We start from the raw sequence: 24,626 nt of genomic DNA on the forward strand, positions 1-24,626 counted from the left end.
TGTGGCCTATTCCAGTTTGCGTATCACTCCCTCCCAGAATGGTCTGAGTTGAGAGGATTTCCACACTGTGTATGTAAATGAGATGGCTTTTGCTGTCATGCGACCTTCCAAGAGTCCATGCTTCAGCCACCTGGTTTCCTCATCTTGGGGGGGAGGGGGGGATCGTCGCCATCAGTGCGTGTCGCAGTTGGAGATATTTCAATGTTTGCTTTGGTGAAACTTTATATTACTTCTACAGGTGCTCCGAAGGCACCATGCCGTTAGCGTCCCATACATCCCAGTGTCGATAGCCTGACCATGTCCTACTGTTTAAACCCTGGGAGCTCAGATACCGGTCTCAATCGGGCTCCAACCACATTGGGGTTTTTGTGCTCATTCTCTTTTCCCAACCCATTTCCCCTGTGAGTTTGCGCCAGGCAGACACCACTGTAACAGTTGCTGCTGGGACATCCGTTCTTCATTTCCCCCAGTGTACAATATATGCAAGTAGCCCTTCTGTCCCAGATAGATATGATCCATTTTGTATGCCTAGTCTAGAGGAGCATTCACCCATTCATTTCGTAGTCTTTTTGTATCTCGGGCTGACTGGGCAATTCAGAAGATTAAATCAGAGGCTGAAACTTTAAAGCCTCTAGGTCTAGGGAAGAGCAAGAAGTGCCTTGCATTCAATGTAGGTCTATTGGTGAGTGTAAGCATTTGTCTTCTCTTTTCAAAATTTGTTTTTTTTAAATGTATGTTTATTTTCAAAATGTTGTAACTCAGGACAATACACAGCTTGGCATACATCTAAGAATACTGTACACCTTGCCACTGGATTTCAAGCTAGCATGCTGATGAGGGGTGTTACCCAAAAACAGGTCCCAGGATGCTGGTTTCCAGTCCAGGGAAGACCTGGCTTGGCAGTTTGGGCTGTACTGTTCCCACGAGGCACCGGGTCAAGCCTGATATGTATATAGCTGGGTCTGAACTGGGTAAGTGAGCTAAAGAACGATGATGGATTCAACCCAGATTTGTAACTGAAAAGTTGCTGCGCTCCGTCCATCATTTCTTTGTGTTTGCAAGGTGTGTGTCAAAACCGGCAACTACAAATACCCCCCCTCCCTCCCACTTCCCAGACACAACAAACACAGCATCCAGTGTTCCGTTGACAAGACACACCAGTGCAGAGCCCCAAACAGCAGACTGTAACAAGTCCTGTTTGTACATGTATGAAGCCGTTCAGGGTCCCCACAGTTTGTCCATTATCTCCAGTAAATAGTATGTCAGCCATTTGCCCCAAATCTTACAACATTTTCTGGGGCATGCCCTGCTGGCATTTGTAACTTTTTCGGCCATCATGTACATATCCATATCTCTCCTCCATGAATCTTTGGTGGGGCAAACCTGTAACCCCCAGTATTTAGCTATGTGCCTCTTAGCCACCATTAGATTGAGGCTACAGAATAACAGTTGTGGCTGAGGGGATCTAAGTCGTTGGGGATCCCCAGGAGAAGGAACCTGGGGTCAGGGGGAAGTCAACCACGAGGACCCTACCAAGCTTGCCTGTTATATCAATCCAGTAGTTCAGAATCGCGGGGCAGCACCACAGTGTGTAATAGAAGGAACCCTCTTCTCCTCAACATCTCAAACATTGGGGTGCCTATCGTAGTAAGCCCTATGCAGTATCTTAAATTGTACTAGATGCAGTCGAGATGTGAGCTCCTCCTCCCTCGGGTGCAGCTTCCCAGTCAATGTATTCTAAAACCCTGAGGTCTCTCCCCTATGCTTCCTTCAACTTGTGAAGTGTATTGGGCATGTTTTTAAATGTCTTGTTGATCAGGCAGATTGCCCCTGCACCCAGCTCCTCTATCTGAAGCTGGCCCTCCAGCGGGGACCACTCCAGGACCCCTTCCACATAGCACGCAACGTACTTTCTAAGAAGGGGCCAATGCACTGCATCGAATGCCTTCTTGGCATCTAGAGCAAGGAAGATATTCGGGGTCTGGTGCAACTGGCCTTCGTTAAGCCAGATTGTAGCGGGTGGATTACTTGGGCATAAATCCTGATTGGTCTCTATGGACCAAGGGCATTATGATCTGCAGCAGCCTAGCTGCCAAGATTGTGGCTAGGATTTTTACTTCTATGTTAAGCAGAGAAAATAGGGCGGTAGGAACCACAGCACTCCCTGGGCTTTCCCTTCTTCAGTATAACCACTATAACTACCCGGCACAAGTCTGAAGGAAGTATTCCCTGGTCACCCGCTTCCTGGAACATGTTAAGAAGATGGGGGCCCAGTAAACTTGAGATTCATTTGTAAAATTCACCGGGAATCCTGTTGGGCCCGGGGTCTTATTCACTTTCAGCTTTAAGATAGCTGATTGGAGCAATATTACCCTGGAAGATATCCAATCATCTCTCTCATCTCCCCACCAAGGGTCTGCATTAATAGCGATTGCAGGTAATGGTCAATCAGGGGTTTGGTCTGGAGCGGTTGAGACTGGTAGAATTCCTCGTAAGAGTGCGCAAAGTACTCTGCAATCTCATCAGTGTCTACGATAGCCCCCACCCCGCCGTGTGAGGTTGTGTACCCACCTTGCTACCCTGCTTCTGCCTCTTGTCTACTGAATCAGGCAAGAAGTTTACCAGCTTTATCCCCAATATTGTACAAGTGGTGCAGGGAGGCCATCATCTGAGTCTTTGCTCCATCTTGCGTGAGGGATTTATATTCCTTGCTCAGAAGTGTCAGTTGCCTGAGGGTAGAGGAAACTGGGTCCAAGCCCATCTTCGGCTGCCAATTGCCTACGTTCCACTTCCTCCAGGGCTCTTATCTGTGCCCTTTAGTGTAAGCATTATTTCGTTTTTTTATAAACTAACATTATCAGTTTTCTTATTTCGGTTCACAACAGCCAAAATTAGGCACACAGAGCCATTCGAGGTATATGCACAGGATACAATATGGCATACATACAGGAATCACATTCTCATATATCCAGTAAGTGAACCATCGAAAAGGAGACTTCAAAAAATCAACTAATGGAAAAGAACTTGCTCCTGTTGCGTAGCAAAGAGAATAAAATCTAGGCAGTATGCTCATGTCCCTGGATACCTTCCCCGCCCTAATCTGTTTCATCCACTCTGTCTACTGGTTGTCAACATAAGCTATATCTGAGGTCGCACGTCCCGATCCAAAAGTGCGGCCAGTGCTGTCGGCCGAGCCAACACTATACCCCTATAATCTACCCATCTTTGCCAGATACGTGTATGGTTATGGGGGCACCCCTGGGCCTTGAATATCGGTTCTTCTAGTCCCATACAGAAGTCCAGACCTCGCATCCAGCCCCTCCATAAGGGGGGGGGACTGGGTCTTCCATGCATGGGCTATGTTGTGCTTGGCCAAGGTCAACCCCGAGAACAGTAGGTGGCGTTTGTATCTGTTTCTCCACATGTCCTCTGCGATGTGTAGCAATGCGAGCCTTGGCGTACACTGTAAGAACCACCCCAGTACCTCCCCCAAGCAGCTATGAACACCTTTCCAGAACCTGTCCAACACCGGGCATGCCCACACCGTGTGAATAAAAGTGGCCTCCTCTCCCCCCGCAACTCAAGCATGCCGTGGAAGCAATGAGTCCGGACCTATAAAGCCGCACCCTCGTATAGTATGTTCTATGTAGGTATTTCAGCGGTAAAAGGGGTTGTCGTGAGGAGATGGCAGCCGACCTAGGGGATTCTAATGCTTCCCACCAATCATCATTGTCAATAGGTCCTATGTCTGCTTGCCACTCCTCTCGCAGAGAGTCTAGTGTTGATACGCTGTGTGTGATCACTGTCTGATAGATCTTAGAATTGTATGTTCCTCCAGATCCCCCATGAGAAGCCGACCCTCAAGAGGGATGCATTCTGGCAGGGGTGCAAGCTCTTTAAGGTGTGGGGCTAGTGCATGGCGGAACTGTAGGTAACAATAAAACTGGGTGCATGGCATAAAATACTCCTGCATCTCTGAAAAGGTTTTGAGTGAGACCGTAGATCACATCCCCTAGGGTCGAGATCCCGTCAAACCACGTCTCAATGGAGACTTCAATCTCCTCTTCTTTTCATGTCTGGACGTCTCATCATCCTTCGACGTCGATCTTACTTTCTTTTTCGACGTCGCTCTTCTCTTTAACATCTTTTTGTCTCTCCTTCGACGTCGACCGTCGTCTCTCCTTCGACGTCGACCGTCGTCTCTCCTTCGACGTCGACCGTCGTCTCTCCTTCGACGTCGACCGTCGTCTCTCCTTCGACGTCGTCTCTCCTTCGACGTCGTCTCTCCTTTGACGTCGACCGTCGTCTCTCCTTCGACGTCGTCTCTCCTTTGACGTCGACCGTCGTCTCTCCTTTGACGTCGACCGTCGTCTCTCCTTTGACGTCGACCGTCGTCTCTCCTTTGACGTCGACCGTCGTCTCTCCTTTGACGTCGACCGTCGTCTCTCCTTTGACGTCGACCGTCGTCTCTCCTTTGACGTCGACCGTCGTCTCTCCTTTGACGTCGACCGTCGTCTCTCCTTTGACGTCGACCGTCGTCTCTCCTTTGACGTCGACCGTCGTCTCTCCTTTGACGTCGACCGTCGTCTCTCCTTTGACGTCGACCGTCGTCTCTCCTTTGACGTCGACCGTCGTCTCTCCTTTGACGTCGACCGTCGTCTCTCCTTCGACGTCGACCGTCGACTTTCCTTCGAGTGCTGTCTCTCCTTCGACGTAGAGTGCTGTTTCTCCTTCTCCGTCGAACTCCGGACCCCCGACGTCGTTCTTACCGCAACAGACACCAGATGTCTTGACGTCGAGACTATTCGACGGCGACTGCATCGACATCTGCCTCACCGGTGATGTCCTCGACGCCGATGGAGCTTTGTCTTGCATCAGCGTCGATAAGCCTGAAGGCGATCTAGATCGACGCTGAACGCACCTTTTTCGACGTCGACGCTTCCTGAAGACGCTTTTTCTTGGTTGTAACTTCAGGAGACGCAGATCTTCGACTATTTTCACGAGAAGAGGGCCTTCCAAATGACATCAAGCTTTTAGGCCCCTTTCCTTCCCTCTCCAAACGACCTAGAAGTCGCATCTTCTCCCTTTCTCTCAGAGTCCTGCTGGAAAGGTTAAGGCAGTGATCGCAATCTTCCACCTTATGAGAAGAAGGAAGACAAACCACACAAACAGCGTGTGGATCAGTCTTTGATATTTTCTTCCCACAGGAAGGACATTTATAAAATAAAGGTGGCATAACTGACTAAAAAAACTCCAACAGTTCAGTCGGAAAATGAAAGCAAACCACCACTAGAACTAAATCGTGTCAAAAAAGACAGGAAAAAAACAAATTTTGACTGGAAAAAAGTCAAATTTAGCCAAGCTCAAGTTCCAGGTTCCTCACAGAACATGCCAGAAAAAAGAACTGACCGAACTGTCACCTGTTGGGCATGATGGGAGCAGTGTTTCTCCTGGAGGCCTTAAAGGCAAAGTGCTCAGATTCTCTGGGGCCTTAAAGGCGAGGTGCCAGTCTGATTTTCTGTACACAGACATTTTTCATATGCAGCCTTGTTGGGCTAATTGCCTTTCACAACAGATTCTTTGATGAAAATAAAGGGTATTTATGTTATGAAATGCATTTCTAGGCTCTAGCCTGTTTATTTCATTGGTGTATGGAGTATTTTCATACTGCAGAAAGTGTGTAATAAGGTCTTATTAGCCTATACATTATGTTGGGCTGCATATTATGGGGTTATACATGTATGTGTATATTTTGGTTTAGTACTAAGTACTAATTATGGTATATTTACACATATGTATATTGTTATATGTTCCGGGTTCTCGCTCACGGGCGGAGATTATTCAGTGCTTATGACTTTAATGAGTATACCCCTGAAAGAGAACTAGGATTACAGGTAAGTAACTAATCCCTACTGTCTACCTGCTTATCAGAAATCACAATGAACATGTGGACACCACGTACTGAGCAGAATAGATATAAAATCTGATTCCTAGTGCCACTCCGCACCCCCCCCCCCCCCCCCCCATATCCCACCGTGTTTTTCAAATCCTGTAGTGTTCGACTAGCTGGTTCAGAGGCCCTAACTCTACCAGAGAAAGGTGTGGGAAAGTCTGTTTTGAAATAAATGTAGATCAAAGGAGTCTACTCTTGCTATTCCTTGATAAGGTCCCAAGCAAGACTTTGTCCCATTGTAGACCTAAAGAAGGCTAACAAATGGGCGAGGAGTTGGGCTGACTCTCCATTAAGTCTGTGTGTGTACGTACGTGTGTGTGTGTATGTACGTGTGTGTGTTTGTGTACGTGTGTGTGTGTGTGTGTGTACGTGTGTTGTGAACCAATTTGCAAGAGTCACAGATTTTCCTAATATTCAAAATTGTCAAACGCTATCCCTTTAATGTACTTCCTGCCAGAAATCGGCCCACAGGGCTTTTTCAAAGGTTGGGCCGGTATATCTAGTGTGCCTCTGCCGAAAGGGTATGGCATATAACCCCTTCAGGTTTCTGCTTGTTGATCGACTTGGTATTCAAGCTGGGGCTTCAGCTGATTACAAATACATTACTGTTCATTCCCATCTCAAACAATTCTATACTTGGGAGCAGTCCAGGACACGAAAAAGGAAAAGTGTTATTTATTTGAGGGGTTTCGATCTATTCATCATAATTGACTTCTGCTCTAAATGGTGTTCTATCCTATTTTACTTCCAATGTCCTTTTTTCTGGGGGGCATCGACACCCCGCCCCCACCATGGGTACTCCAGAGCACTACAACCCATCGGTGCCATACTCCTACCAATTCTGAATGCCTCCACCTCTTCCGAGATCTTCTCACATGTATCTGTCCTCCCATTACTGAAGAAACTTTCCATTGACTCTTTAACACTCTGCGACTATAGACCGGTCTCCTCCTACCAATCCCAGCCAAGGTTTTAGAAAAAATAATTAACAGACACCTCACTCATCAACGACCAACTCCTTAACACCGCTCAGTCGTTTATGACCAAAGTATAGCATGGAAACTGCCCGCTTCGCCACCACAGATACATGGACATGACTGGACGGAGGAGACACAGCAGCCCTAATCTTCCTGGACCTCTTTGCAGTGTTTGACACCGTCTCCCACCCCATCGAATGCCTACACAAACTCTGAATCCAAGTACACTCACTCCAATGCAGCTTCTTTCTGACTGGAAGGACCCAGTCAGTCAGCCTGGCACTGTACACCTCTGACGCAAACGACCTCATCAGATAAGCTCGGCAAGGATCCTCCATGTGCCTGGCCTACTTTAATGCATGATCTCTCTAGCTAGCATCATCCAGTTTCACGACTTCAGCGTCCTCTCCTATGCTGATGACCTGCAACTTATTCTTTCTCTCACGGACAAGATGCCCAGCTGCTAGCTAAAGTTCACTGTTTGCATAACTGAAATTGCCAACTGGATGAAGGCCAACTGAAGCAAAGCACAGACCAGAACAAAATTGTCATTTTCAGGAATAGCACTTCACAGTGGGACTCTGGTTTGCCAACAGAGCTAGGACCAACACCCACCCCCATTACACACACCCAAAGAACCTCTGGATCATCGACCGCAAACTTGACATGACCACCCTAGTCTGTGCTTTCACCACCTCCTGCTTCCATACCCTGAGATGCTAAGGAAGATTTTCAGATGCCAACCAATCAGCACACGGAAATAAGTCATGCACAGTACATCAGTTATGTCACGTCTGAACAAGCTCAGGGGTACTAATGCACTTTTGGTGAGTTGGTCAGGAGGATTTCTTTACGCTTGTCGTCCGATCCCACTTTTTACCTAGGTGACCTTGAAATTGTGCTTGGCACTATGAGGATGATTCTCTTCACTTTGGGTTGGTTTCTACAACCCTGGTATTGGGAGCTTCTGCTGACTACTGCAAGCCAGATTTGTGCAGAAGTTTTCACTGCAGCCTTCCATCTCTGAACTTCATTGACTAGTTTTTTGAGATCCTGCAGTATGGACACTTTAAGCTCCCTGATGACAGCGTGTCTGTTCTGAGAGAAGCACAACTTCCTACCACAAGGTCTTCCTATGCATCCAAGTGGAAGAGGGTCTGCTAATGGTGTGCCAACAAATAGTTGGACCAGAGAACATGCAAAGAGAATTATTTCCTTCATTTGATGGAATCTTGTTAACAGTTCTTTTCTATTAAATTGAATTTGGATGCAATTATTGCTTACTTTGAGACTCTTTGAGACTCTTCTCAGGCGCCCTTTTTTTTTTTTTGCTGTTTTATTGATTAAGGATTTCCTAGAACGTCTTACGAAAGAATATTGTCCTGTTAGAAGGTCTTCTCTTACCTTCGAGTTAAATGTGGTACTCGGTAAACTGAAGGCCCCTTAGAATCAAAGTACATGGCTGATTTGTAATTGAAGTCATTTACAATTGCTTATTTATGATTATTGCATCTGGCAGGAAGATGAGTGAGCTGTAGGCTTTATGTAGTCCACTGGCTGGCTGTAGCAAATCAAGCAGTGTTCAAAGCACTTTGCAAATTAATTTCAATCAATGCAAACAAAATAGGACACTGCACTTAAGGCTTGCGCCACAGATCGTCATACTGCCTTACAATAAGAAATTTCTAGGAGGCATCGCTTTCTCAGTACAAGCTGAGATTTGAAGCATCCAGGAGCATTTACATTTCAGAAGAGAGGTGAAGACCGTGTTGTGTCCAATATAATGACATCATCCCGTAACCTTGCGATACAACTGGGAACATTAACTACTCCTATAAAGTGCAATCTGCAGTTCAGGTATGTAACCACATGACTCGCACAATCTCTGCATGTTGGCAAACACCCAAACGACTTTCTATACCCAGGTAAGTTGTGAAGGGTTCACATGCATCTAGCCTGGCTATTAAATATTTGTGTAAATGTAGATGTAAACACAGCGGTGGTGCAGCCAGTTGTAGTTCAAACACTGCTTAATTTTTCCCTTCTATTAGTTGGCCATCTTACACTCGCATAAGTGTGTAAGAACCACTACAGTTCATAACAATCACCGAGTACTAAACAGCATTCACACATCGGTTGAACAGTCCTAGAATAATTAAAGAGGTCTTCCACATACCGCCGGCCACTAGAGGATTAATTTAGTCTACCACTGAAGGTTCCCATTGATTACATTCTATGGCTGCTATTTGGCATCTCACAATCACATAAGGGATGATTGGAAAGACGTCCATCCCAGCATGGTTCACTGCCTGCAGGGCATGATGGGTTAGTGTAGTCTTCCAAGGTTCTTATAGGATTTTTTTTTCTTTTTCTAGATGTGTAGTGTTACATAGCAGACCACATTTCCTGCTCTTTTATGTAACTTAGCTGGAATTGGTTTGATTCAGCCAAATGCACTGTATATTGATGGTTTTATTTGGCTAATGAAAAAAGCAGTAAATGTTGCACTTTATTGGGCATGCTTTCTTCTTTTATTGCATCAGAATTTTTTTTATTTCTAACAATTGTTTTCTGGGATTGTGCACATGCATGGAGATATTCTATCTTTTATGATTCAGAGATCATACCGATGGTAAGAAACGAGTAAGTCTTCCTTATTGTCTGCATTAATTATTGGGCCCACTGATCTGTAAAGGAATGACCATTTTTTATATCCTTGCACATTTGTTTATGCATTCTTTAGACCAATACAATTTAATTATGTGCATATTCTCAACAGTCATGTGCCTTTGTTGTTTTTTGTTGCTGTAGGCTTTAAGCAGAAGTGGAGGTGTTCTCCTTTTTTTTGGGAGGGGGTGGGTATTTAGATATATTGAAGTACTGGCTAAAGCCCCTCTGGTACATGCCTTGCAGGTGGAATTCACCCGCGAAGTGGAGGAAGAGGATCAGAGCAAAAGCCTGAAGCATAACAAGCGCATTCTGTTCCAGCGCATGGCGCCTTACCCTCAGCGCAAGGTCATCACGTTCAACCGCTACATCAATGACTTTGAGTTCAGCGTCAACTATGGTGACCTGAGCTTCTTGGGGCAGGAGGGTCTGCGGTGAGTCCAACAGATGCCGGCTTGGCCCTGCACATTTCCTATATGTCTGTTTTTGTATTGTTGCTTTCTTTGAGCCTGGAAGGATTTCTCTCTCATGTCTCCAACTCAGCCACATAGTAGAAATCCAGGGTTTCCTTCTTGGAAGGCAATGAGCCAGCCATATACCTTATGTGCAGCAGGTCTGAAGTTAAGATTTCATTAAGTCTGTATTAGTGACACCTATTCCTGTCACATCCTTATCTAATAGCAGAAAAGTACATATTGATTTCTGGCTCCAAAGTGTATTGTAATAAGCACTTTCCCTAAATTAGAAAGTGAAATTCTTTTGATATATTTTCAGGTGTTGCCTAGTTACTGTTGGCTACGTAGGATTTTATAATAACAATGGTTGAAACGCAAAATTCCACAAGAAACACACGTAACTAACATCAAAAACTAAATAATTAATCATAAAACATGACAATGATACCCATGAACAAACAAACAATGTATATATTGCAAAAAATACCTTTTTACTGAGACATTAATACAAAATAGCAATGGAATAATAAAACCATATACTGAGAGGTGCTCATACAGTTAAACAACCTACATTACAAAGAACACAATTGACAGTGTAAACAATAAAACCATGGCAGAGGCAAGTAAATAAACAAACAAAACTGATACGAAAAATTGCAAAAACAGAAATGGGAATAGAATCTTTCTCTTCGGCGTATGCCAAAGATAAGTGTTGATGGCGTTTCAACCAAAGTAATTTAAATGGCCATCATCAGGACAGAAAAAAACAGTATCCGAGCATCCAATAGGTAATTTCAAATAGAAGATCATTCGAGATCATCAAAGTATCTGAATGAAGCCAAAGCAAAGAAAACACACCAGGAATTGAAGTAAGTCCTGGTTCTGGGCCAACCGTGTGTTGGGAAAATGTGAACAAATCACATGGGGCCCAGTACGAATTTAAAAATGGGTCCAGAAAGAATGCAGGATAATTCTGCTGAAACAGTGCCCGATAAATCTGGCATCCGACCGATTCGATCACCATACGGAAGATTTTAGGACCATGCGAAAGATATCAGCTCTTCCATTCTTCAACCCTAGGTTCATCTTTCAGTACATTTGTGTACCTCATGGCATGCAAAACAAATATGTTTGTGTTGAAATGTACTTAAGGATTGAGCATTTTCAAGCACAAAAATACATGTCAACATAATTACCAAGCTTAAAGGGCTTTTAAGAAGGTAAGAGTTACTGGTGCAATCTTAATGAACAATGGGGAAGTGTGGTCTGCAATGTTAGGCTTGCTTTGCAGTTCTTGCATCTTAGTTGCAATTAGTTTAATTAAATCCTCCTTGGATTGCAGTGTTCCAGTCATAAAGCCTGTTCTCCCGTATTCTCACCCTTGCCGATGGTACCTGTGTTCAAGGTTTATTTTACAGAAACCCCGGTGGGTAGGCATGCAGTATTCTGTGCTTTTGCACTAATATATTAAAGTTTGAAGCCTTGTTTGCAATGCGTTCATTCTCTAAGAGTGGGAGTAAGGAGAGGTTTTGAAATATTGGCAGCTTGACTGAAACAGACCTGAACTGCACCACTCCGCATTAATGAGCTGCTTAACCGCCCATGAGGATTATGGGCGGTGGTTGCTTTTTGCTTCCTGATTTCTGTGTTTATGGGGCCCGTTTAGGTTTTGGGACAGCTGCGAATACGGGAGAATAGGCGTTCTCATTGGAACACAGATCTGTGGATGATTTAACTAAACAAAATGTACCACAATGCCTTGCTAATTTGACGAACTCATTGGAGGGTCATCGCATGAATCAAAAACCCACCTGCTGGTTTGATTTGTCAAGGGTACCCGCGATCACTGTTTATTTTACCGAAGCACGTAGAAGTGGCACGCAGTGTTCCGTGCAGTCTCACTAATACATTGAAGTTTGAAGCCTTGTTGGGGGGTGCGTTCCTTCTCCAGGATTGTGAGTATGGAGAGGGTTTGACTTAAAAGCACAAAACGCTTCAACTCCAGGAGTCTGCTTGAAAAATAGGTGTTTATTACAGGCAACGCGTTTTGACAAATGGTCTTTGTCACAACCAAGGTTGCTCATGTGTGTCACTTCCCTTAAGTGAAGCTTAAACATAAGAAGAACCACTCCGGTAAGTGTATACATGGAAAGTGAGAACAGACTCCCTTTCATCTTTAACACAGACGTAGCTGGGTAGAAAGAAGAAAAACATCTACAATTAGTGTTTTGTGCATTACAAATTAATACCTGTCAACTCATCACTGTTCTATTCTGCGAAAAGCCAGCACTAAAAAGTGTTCTCAAACAATAAAATTCTCATTGTATGTGAAACCGAGAATAAGTACAATGTGATACAAAAAAGGGAGCATACTCCATCCACATTCGGACAGTGTTCCTGCACACTGAAAGGAGCACAAAATGCATGTTACAGCTCATACTCTTAATTCCACCAACTCCACATCTGATCAGATACTGCTAGACATTGAAAGCGACATGTTGCCAGTATCTATTGTACCTTGGGATGGGCTTGCTAATCCATAAGCAAAGTCATGTGACCAATTCACAAGCGACTACTCTGCCCAGGTTTGAATTAGGGCAAAGAACTGTTCGTAAATATTGAATGAGTGTCAGATCATGTTCCTGTCTTATCCTGAGACCACAGCCCTTGCTGCTTCCCATGAATACCTGTTTTTTCTGATTGTACTATCCCTCTGGTTGAGGTTTTTCTTTTTTGCACCACAGGTTTGGTCTAGGAACTAGCGGGCAAGGGCATTGTGCTGTTGTATTCGAATTCTCTTGACAGATGGGTATTTACTGTGACCTACTAATAGAAACAGGATGTGATTAGAGAATTGTTTTCATGTAGGCTTCTCTCCAGGATGAGTTGAGCTGCACTAGGAATCTGGGGTCTGGCACTAGCTACGACATATTACTAAATCAGGACTGGGACTTTTGTGGGGAGGGTGAGGTCAAATGACCATGTTATGATATTAAACCAGGTTTGGTGAGAACACTATTCTTATTTATTGCTTCATAGGGTCACATGACCTTGATTGTGAATGAGCCCCACCTCATTCCCCCATGACTAACCATGGTAACATGACCCTTCTATCTTCTAATCTAATCTATGATGGTATTCAATAGAGTTTGGGATTCACAAGATTGCAAGCAGTTGCACACAATTTTTGCAATCTAATTAGCATGCTGAGACGGGCTGAGTCGTCACTCGTGAATTGGTCGTATAACCTTGATTGTGGATCAGCAAGCCCTCCCCCGGGTTCGATAGATACTGACATGTCGCTTTCAATGTCTAGCAGTATCTGATAGAATATGGAGTTGATGGAATTGAGTACTACCCGTAGCACGCATTATGTGATCCTTTCAGTGTGCAGGAACAGTGTCTGAACGCGAATTTAATATGTTCCTGTTGTTCTATCTCAATGTATTTATTCTCTGCATGACCGACAATGATGAGAATTTTCTTGTTTGAGAACACTTTTTAGTACTGGCTTTTTGCAGAATTTAACAGTGACACGTGGACCTGTATTAATTTGTAATGCAAAAAACATCATGTAGAATGTTTCTGTAGTAGGGGATCTCTGTGTATAGTCATAATCTAGTGAATAGTCCCGCCCATGTGCGAGGACCCCGGCAATCAAAAATAATCTCTTAAATTGTCAGAAAATTGCCGAACTGCAAAGACACTTAAGAGAAAATTTAAAGACAAATAATGCAGCCTATATCCACAGGCTACACTGTCCAGTACTTCAACTAGAAATTCCACCAAAAAAATCCCACAAACAGCACAGCCTGCCCAGTTTCTCCATAGAGAAACTTGCCTCTACCAGTAAAAGCCTCTGGAATGATAGAGAGGAAGGCATGAACAGACAAGCCCCATAGGCTGCCATTATGTGGCTTAAATAGGATACTGTGCCTGTAAGAGAACTTTCCAGAACTTCTCCCAGTATCCCAGAATGCACAGCAGGTCCCTCTTACTTTCAGTTCTTTTTTCCGGCTCCTGCTAACAGGACCCTGGTGCATTGAGCTCTCCCTTTTTCAAGGGTTTATTGGAATTTTGTGCACTTTTGGTTTTAAAAGTGTTTTCAGTTTGTGTACTTGGTGTTTCCCTTCACTCCTGTGTATTTGTTCAGGCTTTTTAGGGCTCTAAAATGCCTGCTCTCTTCGACAAGTGCCCAGCATGTGGAAGGAAGAAGGCCAAGTCTGATCCACACGACGTCTGCATACTCTATCTCCCTGAAGCACATGTCCCTGAAGATTGGGACATCTGCCAGACCTTTACTACAAGGACCCGGAGGGACAGGCTGAAGATTAGGCTTCAAGGCCTAGAGGAGAGACCGCTGCAGGCTGCAGGTGGGTCTGGGCAGGCTGCGAAGGCTCCCTCTGCCCCTGCTGACGCCTCTGGGGGGCTCCCCAGAGGCAGGAAGCCCAGCAAACGGTCCCGGTCTCCGACGACGTTGAGAGGGATGACTACGGTGTGTTCCCCATCTCCCCGGGGCTCCGGGTCGAGACAGCGTGGACGGTCGACGTCGAGAGGCCTGGATAGGCCGCCGTCGAAATCACCGCCGACGGCGTCTTCGTCGTCGTCAGCGTCGAGTCATCGACGTTGAAGAAGGACCGACGGGCATCGGCGCTCGCCGTCGAAGCGACACCGCCGGTCACCGTCGAGCAGACGGTCGCCGTCGAGAGGCTCCTCGACGTCGAGGACCGCGAGAAAACGGTCGACGCAGAGGAGGAGTCGACGCTCGTCGTCGAGACATGACTGTTCGACCCCGCCGTGGTGGCGGCATTCGACGTCGAGGAAGAGGCACTCGACGTCGAGGAAGCGGCGTTCGACGCCGGGGTCGACGTTCGACGCCGGAAAAGCGACGCTCGACGTCTAGGAGAAAGATAGGCGTCTCTGAGGCTTTCCGCCTCTCCTAAGCGGCGCAGAAGGAGTTCTGGCGTCAGAAGTCACGATGGGTCTGGTGAAGGACGCCGGAGGCGTCGCTCACATACTGGAGGGTCTGGTTCACTGTCTCCTCCCCCGAAGAAGTCACCGGGCTCGGTGTACTCGGTGGTTTACACACCATCTCGGCCTATGACGCCTCCTCCTCTACCTAAGGAGGATCCTCCCATCAACCCTCCGCTGCCTCCACTTCCTCCAGCGGGACAACCTCCGCCACCGGTCTCACCTCGTGGGCCCACTTCTCGGCCGGAGATACCTCCTGTCCTACCACCGAGATCGGTGTCTCTGCCTCCGCACCCTACACCGCCTAAGGGGACTCCGAAACCTAAACCCCAGGATAGGCCTGCGGAGCGCCCTCGTACTGGGAGATCGCGATCACGCTCCAGGAGGAGGGAACGATCGCGCAACAGGTCATCCACACGGTCGAGACGTTGGACCCTGGACAAGGTCTTCAGGGACCAGGGACTATTCTCCGACTTTGTCGGAATCACCGGAAACAAGGGTTTCACCAGATTGATGATCTGGTGTCTTTCCATGACGTCCTTTTTGCGAGGTGCAGCAAAATTGGGCATCTCGTTGACTGTGCCCACGCCCAAGACATCGGTGATCTTTGAGACGCTGCACCAGAAACATCTGTCTCGGCCATTACTACCACTCGTACCAGGCCTGGAAGACCCAGCCATGGACCTTTTTCTCACCCCGGCGGTGACTAAGGCGGCCCCCTCGAGACTGCTGAAAAAATAACGGGCTCCCGACTCGGATCCGGCGTTTCTACGGGTGGAGCCCCCTTCAGACTCTGTGATTGTGACGGCGGCTCGTAAACAGCATGCCACCACTCCGTCCTCCACAGTTCCGCCAGATAAGGAATCCAGGTGGCTGGATTCGTCTGGGAGAAAGGTTTGTGGGACGTCGGCGACCTCCATGAAGGCTGCGAGTGCTACGGCCTTGTTGGGTCGATATGACCGAGCCCTCTGGGAATCTCTACAGCAGTTTGTGGAACATCTGCCGCGTGATAAACTAGAAGACTTCCAAGAGGTGTTGAGTGAGGGGATGTTGGTGGCGAATCAGGTCATCAGTGCCGCAGCCGACTCTTCCCTGCTGGCGGCGCATGGTTTCTGCCATGGAATTAACCAGCGAAGACATGCCTGGCTCCGCCTCACGTCCCTAAAACCTGACGCACAACAAAGGGTTGCCAATCTACCATTCTCTGGCGAAACCCTATTTGGGAAACATGCGGATGACGAAATGGCCCGCATGAAGGCAGAGGCCGAAACGCTCACGGCTGTGGGTTTGGAAAAACCCAAGGAGACCAAGAAGTCGTACGGACCGTTCCAGCGACGGTTCGGTGGGCAGGGCAGAGGGCATTGCCAGTCTTCAGGACAACAACAACAGCAGCAGCAACAGCAGCAGTTCCGAAGACCGTTCCAGAAGCGCCAGAGGGGAAGAGGCGGCCACCAGTCGGCAACAGCGACTAAAGGCCCAGCCGGGTCTAGGTCCTGAGCGCTTATTTGCCCTACATCCGTTACCCACTCTGGTGGGGGGGAAGCGTTCAATTTTTTCTGGCCGAGTGGAGAAAAATTACTCAGGACAAGTGGGTGCTGAATATTGTTTGCAATGGATACAGTCTTCGGTTCATCAGCCCGCCCCCATCAATCCCGCCGGTCAGTTCGCAGTTTCAGCTGCGCAAGCTCCAGGCGGAGGTAGATATCCTGTTAAGGAAAAGGGCGATAGAAGACGTACCTCGGTCTCAGAGGAAGAGGTCTGTACTCCCGGTTCTTCCTGGTCCGCAAAAAGGACAAGAACGAGTTCAGGCCCATTCTGGATTTGCGACAAGCAAACAATTGGATTCGCAGAGAAAAGTTTTGCATGCTGTCGTTGCATCAGTTCTATCCTCAGTTGCAACAGGGAGACTGGCTGTGTGCCATAGACCTACAGGATGCATTCTTCCATGTGCCCATTGCACACAAACACAGGAAGTTCCTGCGATTCCAAGTCTGCGCCAATCATTATCAATATACAGTACTGCCATTCGGACTGAAGTCTGCGCCGAGGACGTTCTCGAAGTGCATGGCGGTGGTAGCAGCACACCTGAGGAAGAACAAGGTGTTCGTCTACCCGTACCTGGACGATTGGTTGATCAAGGCCTCCTCCTTCTCGGAAGCTCAAGCACACTTCCAGAAGACGTGCGTTCTCTTGAACAAGCTGGGGTTGCACATCAACATGTCCAAGTCTGTCCCGACTCCGGTCCAGTGCATCCAGTACTTGGGAGCCTCCATCAATACGCTGTCAGCAAGCGTGTCTCCTTCGGAGGAGCGACGATTATCACTCCTTCGGAAGGCTCAGGCTCTTATGACCACACCATCTACAACAGTGTGGACGGTGTCTTCTCTACTGGGATCGATGGCCTCTTGTATCTTCCTCACGCCACACGCACGGCTGCACATGAGACCATTGCAGGAGTGCTTGGAGGATCAGTGGGATCAGAGGAAAGGGTCTTGGGACGACAGGATACGACTGTCTCTGCATGCTCTTCAGTCTCTGAGGTGGTGGTGTTCGGCGGAGAATCTTCTGAGAGGGTTTCCCTTTCACAAGGACATTCCCACGCAGACTATCGTGACGGATGCGTCTCTCCACGGCTGGGGGGCGCACTTCGGAGACTTACAGATTCAAGGGACGTGGTCACAGACGGAGTCCACCTACCATATCAATTTCCTGGAACTCAGAGCTGTTCACTTGGCGCTGAAGGCCTTTCTTCCGTCCTTCCAGACCAACTCTCTGCTTGTGCAAACGGACAATACGACCACGATGTATTACCACAACAAGCAGGGGGACTCGAGATCGCGCACCCTGTCGAAGGAGGCGCAGGCGATCTGGCACTGGCTTCTGGCCAGAGGACTGACGATAACGGCTACCCATTTACCAGGTGTGCAGAATGTTCAGGCAGACGCACTGAGCAGACTGATTCAGGAAAATCACGAATGGGTCATAAACGACGAAGTACTAGGAGACGTCTTCGCAAGGTGGGGGACTCCAGACGTAGATCTGTTTGCCACCGCCGAAAACAGCAAATGCCGAGACTTCGCCTCCAGGTACTACCAGCCAGGGACGCTGGGGAATGCGTTATGGATCAACTGGTCGAACAGCTTTCTGTACGCTTTTCCACCCATTCCCCTGATTCCGACGGTTCTCATCAAGCTGTCCCGGTCCAGGGCGCGGATGATCCTGATTGCCCCGGAATGGCCCAGGCAGTGGTGGTTCACTGCTTCACCGGTCTCTCCTTCCTCACATATGGCTGCCGTGCAGGCTGGACCTTCTCACGAAGTTCGGGGGACAGATGTTACACCCCAACCTCTCGTCTTTGAGTTTGGCGGCATGGCTCCCGAAATAGTGCAATATGGCCATTTGAATCTCCCTGCGGATTGTATGGACATACTGAAGGAAGCTAAGAGACCTTCCACTAGGACTTCTTATGCATAAAAGTGGAAGAGATTTTGTATCTGGTGCAAGTCCAAGAATTATGATCCAACGACATGTAAGGAAGATGTCATCCTTCCTTATCTCCTACATTTGGCGCAGTCTGGCCTTAATGTCCATTCCATTAAAGTTCATCTCGCTGCGTTGACTGCCTACAGGAAATGCCCTTCACAGACTTCCTTTTTCCAGATCCCTGTGATCAAAGATTTTCTGGAAGGCTTGAAGTGTTCCCTCCTGTCAGGCTTCCTTCGCCTTCATGGGAATTGAATGTGGTGCTGTCCAGATTGATGAAGGAGCCTTTTGAACCTATTCATAAGGCTTCGTTGCAGCACCTGTCCTGGAAGGCGGCGTTCCTCATGGCCATTACATCGGCCCGCAGGGTGAGTGAAATTCAGGCGTTGTGTTGCCAAGAACCTTATACTGTATTTCATGCTGCTAAGGTTGTTATGCGTACTCTCCCTAAAGGTTATTCTGGTTATTCTGATTTTCATGTCAACCAGACTATAACTTTGCCTACGTTTTTTTCAGAATCCTTCATCTCCAGCGGAAAGGTCTTTACATTCCCTGGATGTTAGGAGGGTGTTGAAATTTTATCTGGATAAAACCAAAGATATTCGTAGGTCGGACCAATTGTTTATCAATTATGGATCGGTCAGGACGGGTCTTGCGACCAAGCAGTCTATCTCTAGGTGGATTGTGTCCTGCATACAATTGTTACCAAAAAGCTAATAATACCTTAAAGGGTAAACCTAAGGCTCATTCCACCAGGGGCAAAGCTGCCACGACAGCTCTGCTCCGTAATGTTCCAATTGCAGAAATCTGCAAGGCGCCCACTTGGAAGTCGGTCCATACCTTTGCTAAGCATTACTGCCTGGACACTGATGCCAGGGCAGACGCTCAGGTTGGGCAGGCTTCGCTGCGAAATCTGTTCGCACAATAGTGGTGTTATTTCTCTTTTCTCCACCGCCGCTCTGGTGTGGGGATGGGCTTGCCATTCTTTTCACTAGATTATGACTATACACAGAGATCCCCTAATACAGAAGGAGTAGTTTCTGTCCTGTAACTCCAGTTCTGTAGTAGGGTTATCTCTGTTATAGTCATAAGCGCCCTCCCGCCTCCCCGGTGGAGAGAGATATTCATGTCAGAAATGCTACAGGTCTGGCGTGTTACGCCTTCAAAAAGAACTGAAAGTAAGAGGGACCTGCTGTGCATTCTGGGATACTGGGAGAAGTTCTGGAAAGTTCTCTTAAAGGCACAGTATCCTATTTAAGCCACATAATGGCAGCCCATGGGGCTTGTCTGCCCATGCCTTACTCTCTATCATTCCAGAGGCTTTTACTGGTAGAGGCAAGTTTCTCTATGGAGAAACTGGGCAGGCTGTGCTGTTTGTGTGTTTTTTTGGTGGAATTTCTAGTTGAAGTACTGGACAGTGTAGCCTGTGGATATAGGCTGCATTATTTGTCTTTAAATTTTCTCTTAAGTGTCTTTGCAGTTCTGCAATTTTCTGATAACTTAAGAGATTATTTTTGATTGCCGGGGTCATCGCACATGGGCGGGACTATTCACTAGATTATGACTATAACAGAGATACCCCTACTACAGAACTGAAGTTACAGGACAGAAACTACTCCTTTCTTTCTACCCAGATTTGTCTGTATTAAAGATCATGGGGAGTCTGTTCTCCCTTTCCATGCATGCACTTACCTGAGTTGTCCTTCTTTTATGTTTGTTTTCCTTAAGGGAAGTGACTTGCGTGACCAACTAGGATGTGACGAAGACTGCTTGATCGAAACGTGTTGCCTGTAATAAATCCCCTATTTTCAAGCAGACTCCTGGAATGCGAGATTTTTCTGCTTTGAATAAAAAGAATGCAATGTTCCTACATTGGTAACGGGTTCTTACACCCATGGCTCGCACTGTCTTTGAAGGGTGGATAAGACCAGCTTTGCTAAATAAATAGAATATACACACATACTTCTCAATGTTATATCATAGACAAAAATAGAATTCGCATTGGATGTATATTTGATAAGACAGTAAATTATTTCAAGGAGAAATACGATGAATGGCTACTTGAAATTAATTACCACTACATTAATCACCTGAGATATTTCAAACTTTGTTTACAAACAAATCAGCACATCTATCTATCTATCTATCTATGTGTATGTGTGTGTATGTATATATATATATATATATATGTGTTCGAGGCATATGAGCTGCAGATCTCACACAGCGCATTAGATCGCCACCTGGTGTTGGGCTTGGATGATTGCATGTTATCTTGGAAGAAGTCTTTGTAGTCACGAGATAGGTGACTCCTCTCTTGGACGATAGTGCACGTGGGCATCGACTGCATCCTTTGATTGTTTTTTTCCGTCACTGGGTTCGGATGAAACTTTTCCGCTGCGGTTCGAAATCGACTTTTTACGTACTTGGACACGTAGAAATTTTCTTCAAACAACTTTCAATATCGATAAACATCGACTCGATCAGCTCGATTCCGGTCGTCGAAGCGGGCCGTTGGGCCTACCCATGCTGTGAGGCGTACGCCATTCAAAAGATCCCACGGGTGTGGAGCAAAATTTCCACACAGTGACCATAACGAGGTCTGTAACCTGTGCTTATCGCCAGAACACGACAAATGCAGCTGCACAGCCTGTGCATCCTTTAGATTGAAAAATACCATTTGAGATCGGAGGGCCCGTCACTGCGATATGCAGAGATCAGCTTCGGAACCGGTGGATATCTTCAACGAAGGTCCATGCGTCCCAGAAGAAGATTCCGATGATCTCCAGATCGTTTCCGAGGCAGATGACTCTGCTGACTCCATACCTTCGGGTCAACGCGCGAGTACCACTGCCCCTACCCCAGCCCAAACACCAAAATCGAAGGCAAAGGTCAACACTCCGCCAGCAAGGCCCAGTCGAGACCGAAAAAAACTTCGAAAGTCACGCCATCGAGCCCAGCTCCGAAGAAAATTAAGCCTTCCGGTATCTCCATACCAAGCAGACCGCATGTGCCGATACCACCTGCTCCCTCGGCACCGAAACAAAAAGGTCCCGGTTCGGAAAGACACTCCGAAACCGTCGACTCCGAGATAAAGCAGCTCCGAAAACAACGAAGCATGTTTCCGATGCCCCGAAAACAGCTTCCACTCTGAAGCAGATACCCTCGATGCCGAAACAGACAAAGCCTGCTTCCGATGCTTCCAAGTCCACGAAACAGGCTTCGGCTCCAAAGACATTATCTTCAGTGCCGAAATCTACGCCAAAGGACTCCACATCAGCCCCTAAGGCTAAAGACAAGCAACAAACCGGTTCGGAACCGAAAAAATCAGCGCCGAAGGCTGTGCCTCAAGAGGAGCTTTTCCAACCAGATCCTTTACAAAAAAAGGATCTATATTGGTACAGTAATGGGACATGTTTCCACTACACCACACAGGAAGAGTAAGTCAGATACAGCACTTACACCTCCAGTGCCTGTCAAGAAGAAGGATTCTGCCACATCTCCTATGCACCCTTATTCTCCTGTATCTCCTGCTCTTCCTTTAAACATTTCACCTCAAAATTCTCCTCCTCATTCTCCACCACATACACCTCCTCAGGATGTTGATGAGGAGTATAGCATGGGGGGAGGGAGAGACCCAGATGACCCTTTTCCCTACCCAACAGGTTCACTAGACTGGAAGTATCCAAACGCACAGGACGTACCAGATATTCCTGACCCACATACATATCCATCTAAACCTTCTCCTCCAGAAGACAATATCGGGTTTGGACACTTAATTACTAGGTGCTGCCATCCATCACAATGTCCCCATGCAATCAGATGAGGCAGATTCTTTTTTTTTTTTTTTTTAGACACTTTTGAATACTCCCAAAAATCTGTGCAAGTATTGCCAATGATTAAAGGAGTCATTAAGCGTGCACCAGAAGTGTTTAAAGATCCTGCACGAGCTATAATCCTAAACCAAAGAATGGACAAAAAGTATAGACCAGCACCTGGGGACCCTGCCTACATTAAGGGACAGCTACCCTTAGACTCCCTAGTAGTTTCAAACGCTAGGAAAAGAGCAAATTCCCAAACCTCAGGCGACGCACAACCTCCTGATAAGGAATCAAAGATCATAGATGCTTCAGGGAAAAGAATAGCTGCCCAAGCTAGCTATACATGGCGTATTGCTAACACACAGGCCCTCCTCGCAAGATACGACAGGGCTCACTATGATCAGTTAGAGAAGCTTACAACATCTACCTGACCAATATAAGGCACAAGCAAATGACCTCATACAAGATGGTAAGCTTATATCAAATGCCTCCATTAAATGCACCCCTGATGTAGCAGACACTGCATCCAGAGCAATAAACACCAGTGTCCTCCTTGGACGTCACGCGTGGCTGTGCATTTCAGGATTTAAGCAAGAAGTGCAAACTACTATCTTAAATCAACCATTCAACCAACAATTGTTTGGTCCAGAGGTAGACACAGCACTTGAAAAAATGTAGAAAGACACTGACACAGCGAAGTCAATGGGAGGTCTGCAGTCCACCCAAGCACAAGGCTCCTTTCGTCGCTCTTTCTACAGAGGAGGCTCCAAACAAGCTGGAGCAGACAATTCAGTTTCCTTTAAGACAAATACACAAACCTCCTCCAATAGAGGATACTTTAGAGGAGGCCACACCAACAAGGGAAGAGGTCAAGGTAATAACAATCTAACCTCCTCCACCACTAAACAGTGACTTCCTTCAGCTCCCCCAACAGCATTCTACTCCTGTAGGGGGGAGATTAACACAGTTCCTATCTGTCTGAAATTCCATTACAACAGACAAGTGGGTAAGACCAAGTTCGAGGCATGTGGGCTGCTAAATTCATATCTTAGCATTAGATCGCCGCCTAGTGTTGGGCTCGGATGATTGCACATTGTTGTCCTGGAAGAGTCTTCGAAGTATCCTGAGATAGGTGGCTCCTCCCCTGGACTACAGTGCGCATGGGCATCGGCTCCATCCCCAGATTGTTTTTTTCCGCCATTGGGTTCGGATGTGGTTTCGACGTCTTACTGTCGGAACCAAGTAAAACTATCTTTTACCGGCCAAAAGGCCTCGATTTTCTTGCGTCGGTATTGTCTGCGCTCGGTCTCGAGTCTTCCGTCTCTTGAAGCCGGAATAAGCGGAGTTTTCTTCGCTTTCTAAACTTTGAGGCCTTCTCATCGCGACACGACAGCAAGCCTTTACGGACATGGAGCGGAGCCCGTTCAAGTACTGCCCGCTCTGTGGGTCTAAGTACCCACACATCGATCTACACCCTGTGTGTAACAAGTGCCTTTCACCGGACCACGACGACGGCAAGTGCAAGGCCTGTGCACAGTTCCGCTCCAAGAAAACTCTCAAGCTTCGGCGCGCGGTGCGCTTGGAAGCTAGGCAAGCGGCCCCGGATCCGGAGAACATCTTCGGCGACCCGGAAGAAGAGGTCCAGGGTCACCTTCTACAAATCTCCCCCTCACGGTCGGAGGTCGAGGCGGATCCGGGAGACGACGACGGAGTCGCGGGTCAGGTCCTCGAATACGTCGAAGAGGTAGGAGACGACGATGAAATTTATGGGGCCGCGGCGGACAGCTCTGCGGACGAGCTCTGCCCCGACAGTTTCGAGGACGACCGGGACACGGGATCGCCTGTCGGCCTTACCCTGGACCCGTTGCCGCAAGCCACAGCCCCGCCTTCGGGCCCGGCTTCGGACTCACTTGCTGGGCACGATGTTTCGAAACCGAAACTGAAACCGTCGGGGTCGTCAACACCTAAAATGGCCGACCCGAAATCGAAACTGAAACCAAAGGACTCGAGTGTTCCTAAAATGGCTGCCGTGCCTGTGAAGAAGTCGGTGCCCGTCACCCCGTCGGCTCCGTCGACCTCCGGTCCGCAGAAGCCGAGGAAGTCGGTCGATTCCGATGCTCCGAAATCGAAGCCGACGCCCGAGGAAAGGGCCCCCAAGAAAGATGGTCGGCTCGGATCAACGGCTCCGGCGCCGTCCAAGCCCGCCAAGGTCGGCTCCAAAGAGGCTACGCCCAAGAAGTCGGCGCCCCGGCCTCAAGATTCGGAGGACCCGAAGAAGGTTTCCGCGCCCAAACCGCACAAG

At 47.4% G+C, this 24,626-nt stretch overlaps 1 protein-coding gene across 7 annotated transcripts in view; it reads left to right on the forward strand.

Annotated features, from left to right (window-relative positions):
• HYOU1 (hypoxia up-regulated 1) overlaps positions 1–24,626 on the forward strand; it is a 231,065-nt gene that overhangs the window by 63,384 nt on the left and 143,055 nt on the right. For all 7 annotated transcript variants that reach the window (XR_013608815.1, XR_013608816.1, XR_013608817.1 and 4 more), the window contains exon 13: positions 9,844–10,031. Coding sequence is in view for 4 of the 7 variants with exons in the window: in XM_078682202.1 (XP_078538328.1) it covers positions 9,844–10,031 (188 nt within the window). In the remaining 3 variants the exon portion in view is untranslated. The remainder of the gene's footprint in view (positions 1–9,843; positions 10,032–24,626) is intronic.

Source organism: Lissotriton helveticus, chromosome 3_1, assembly GCF_964261635.1.
Source record: "Lissotriton helveticus chromosome 3_1, aLisHel1.1, whole genome shotgun sequence".
NCBI classification, from domain to species: Eukaryota; Metazoa; Chordata; class Amphibia; order Caudata; family Salamandridae; genus Lissotriton; species Lissotriton helveticus.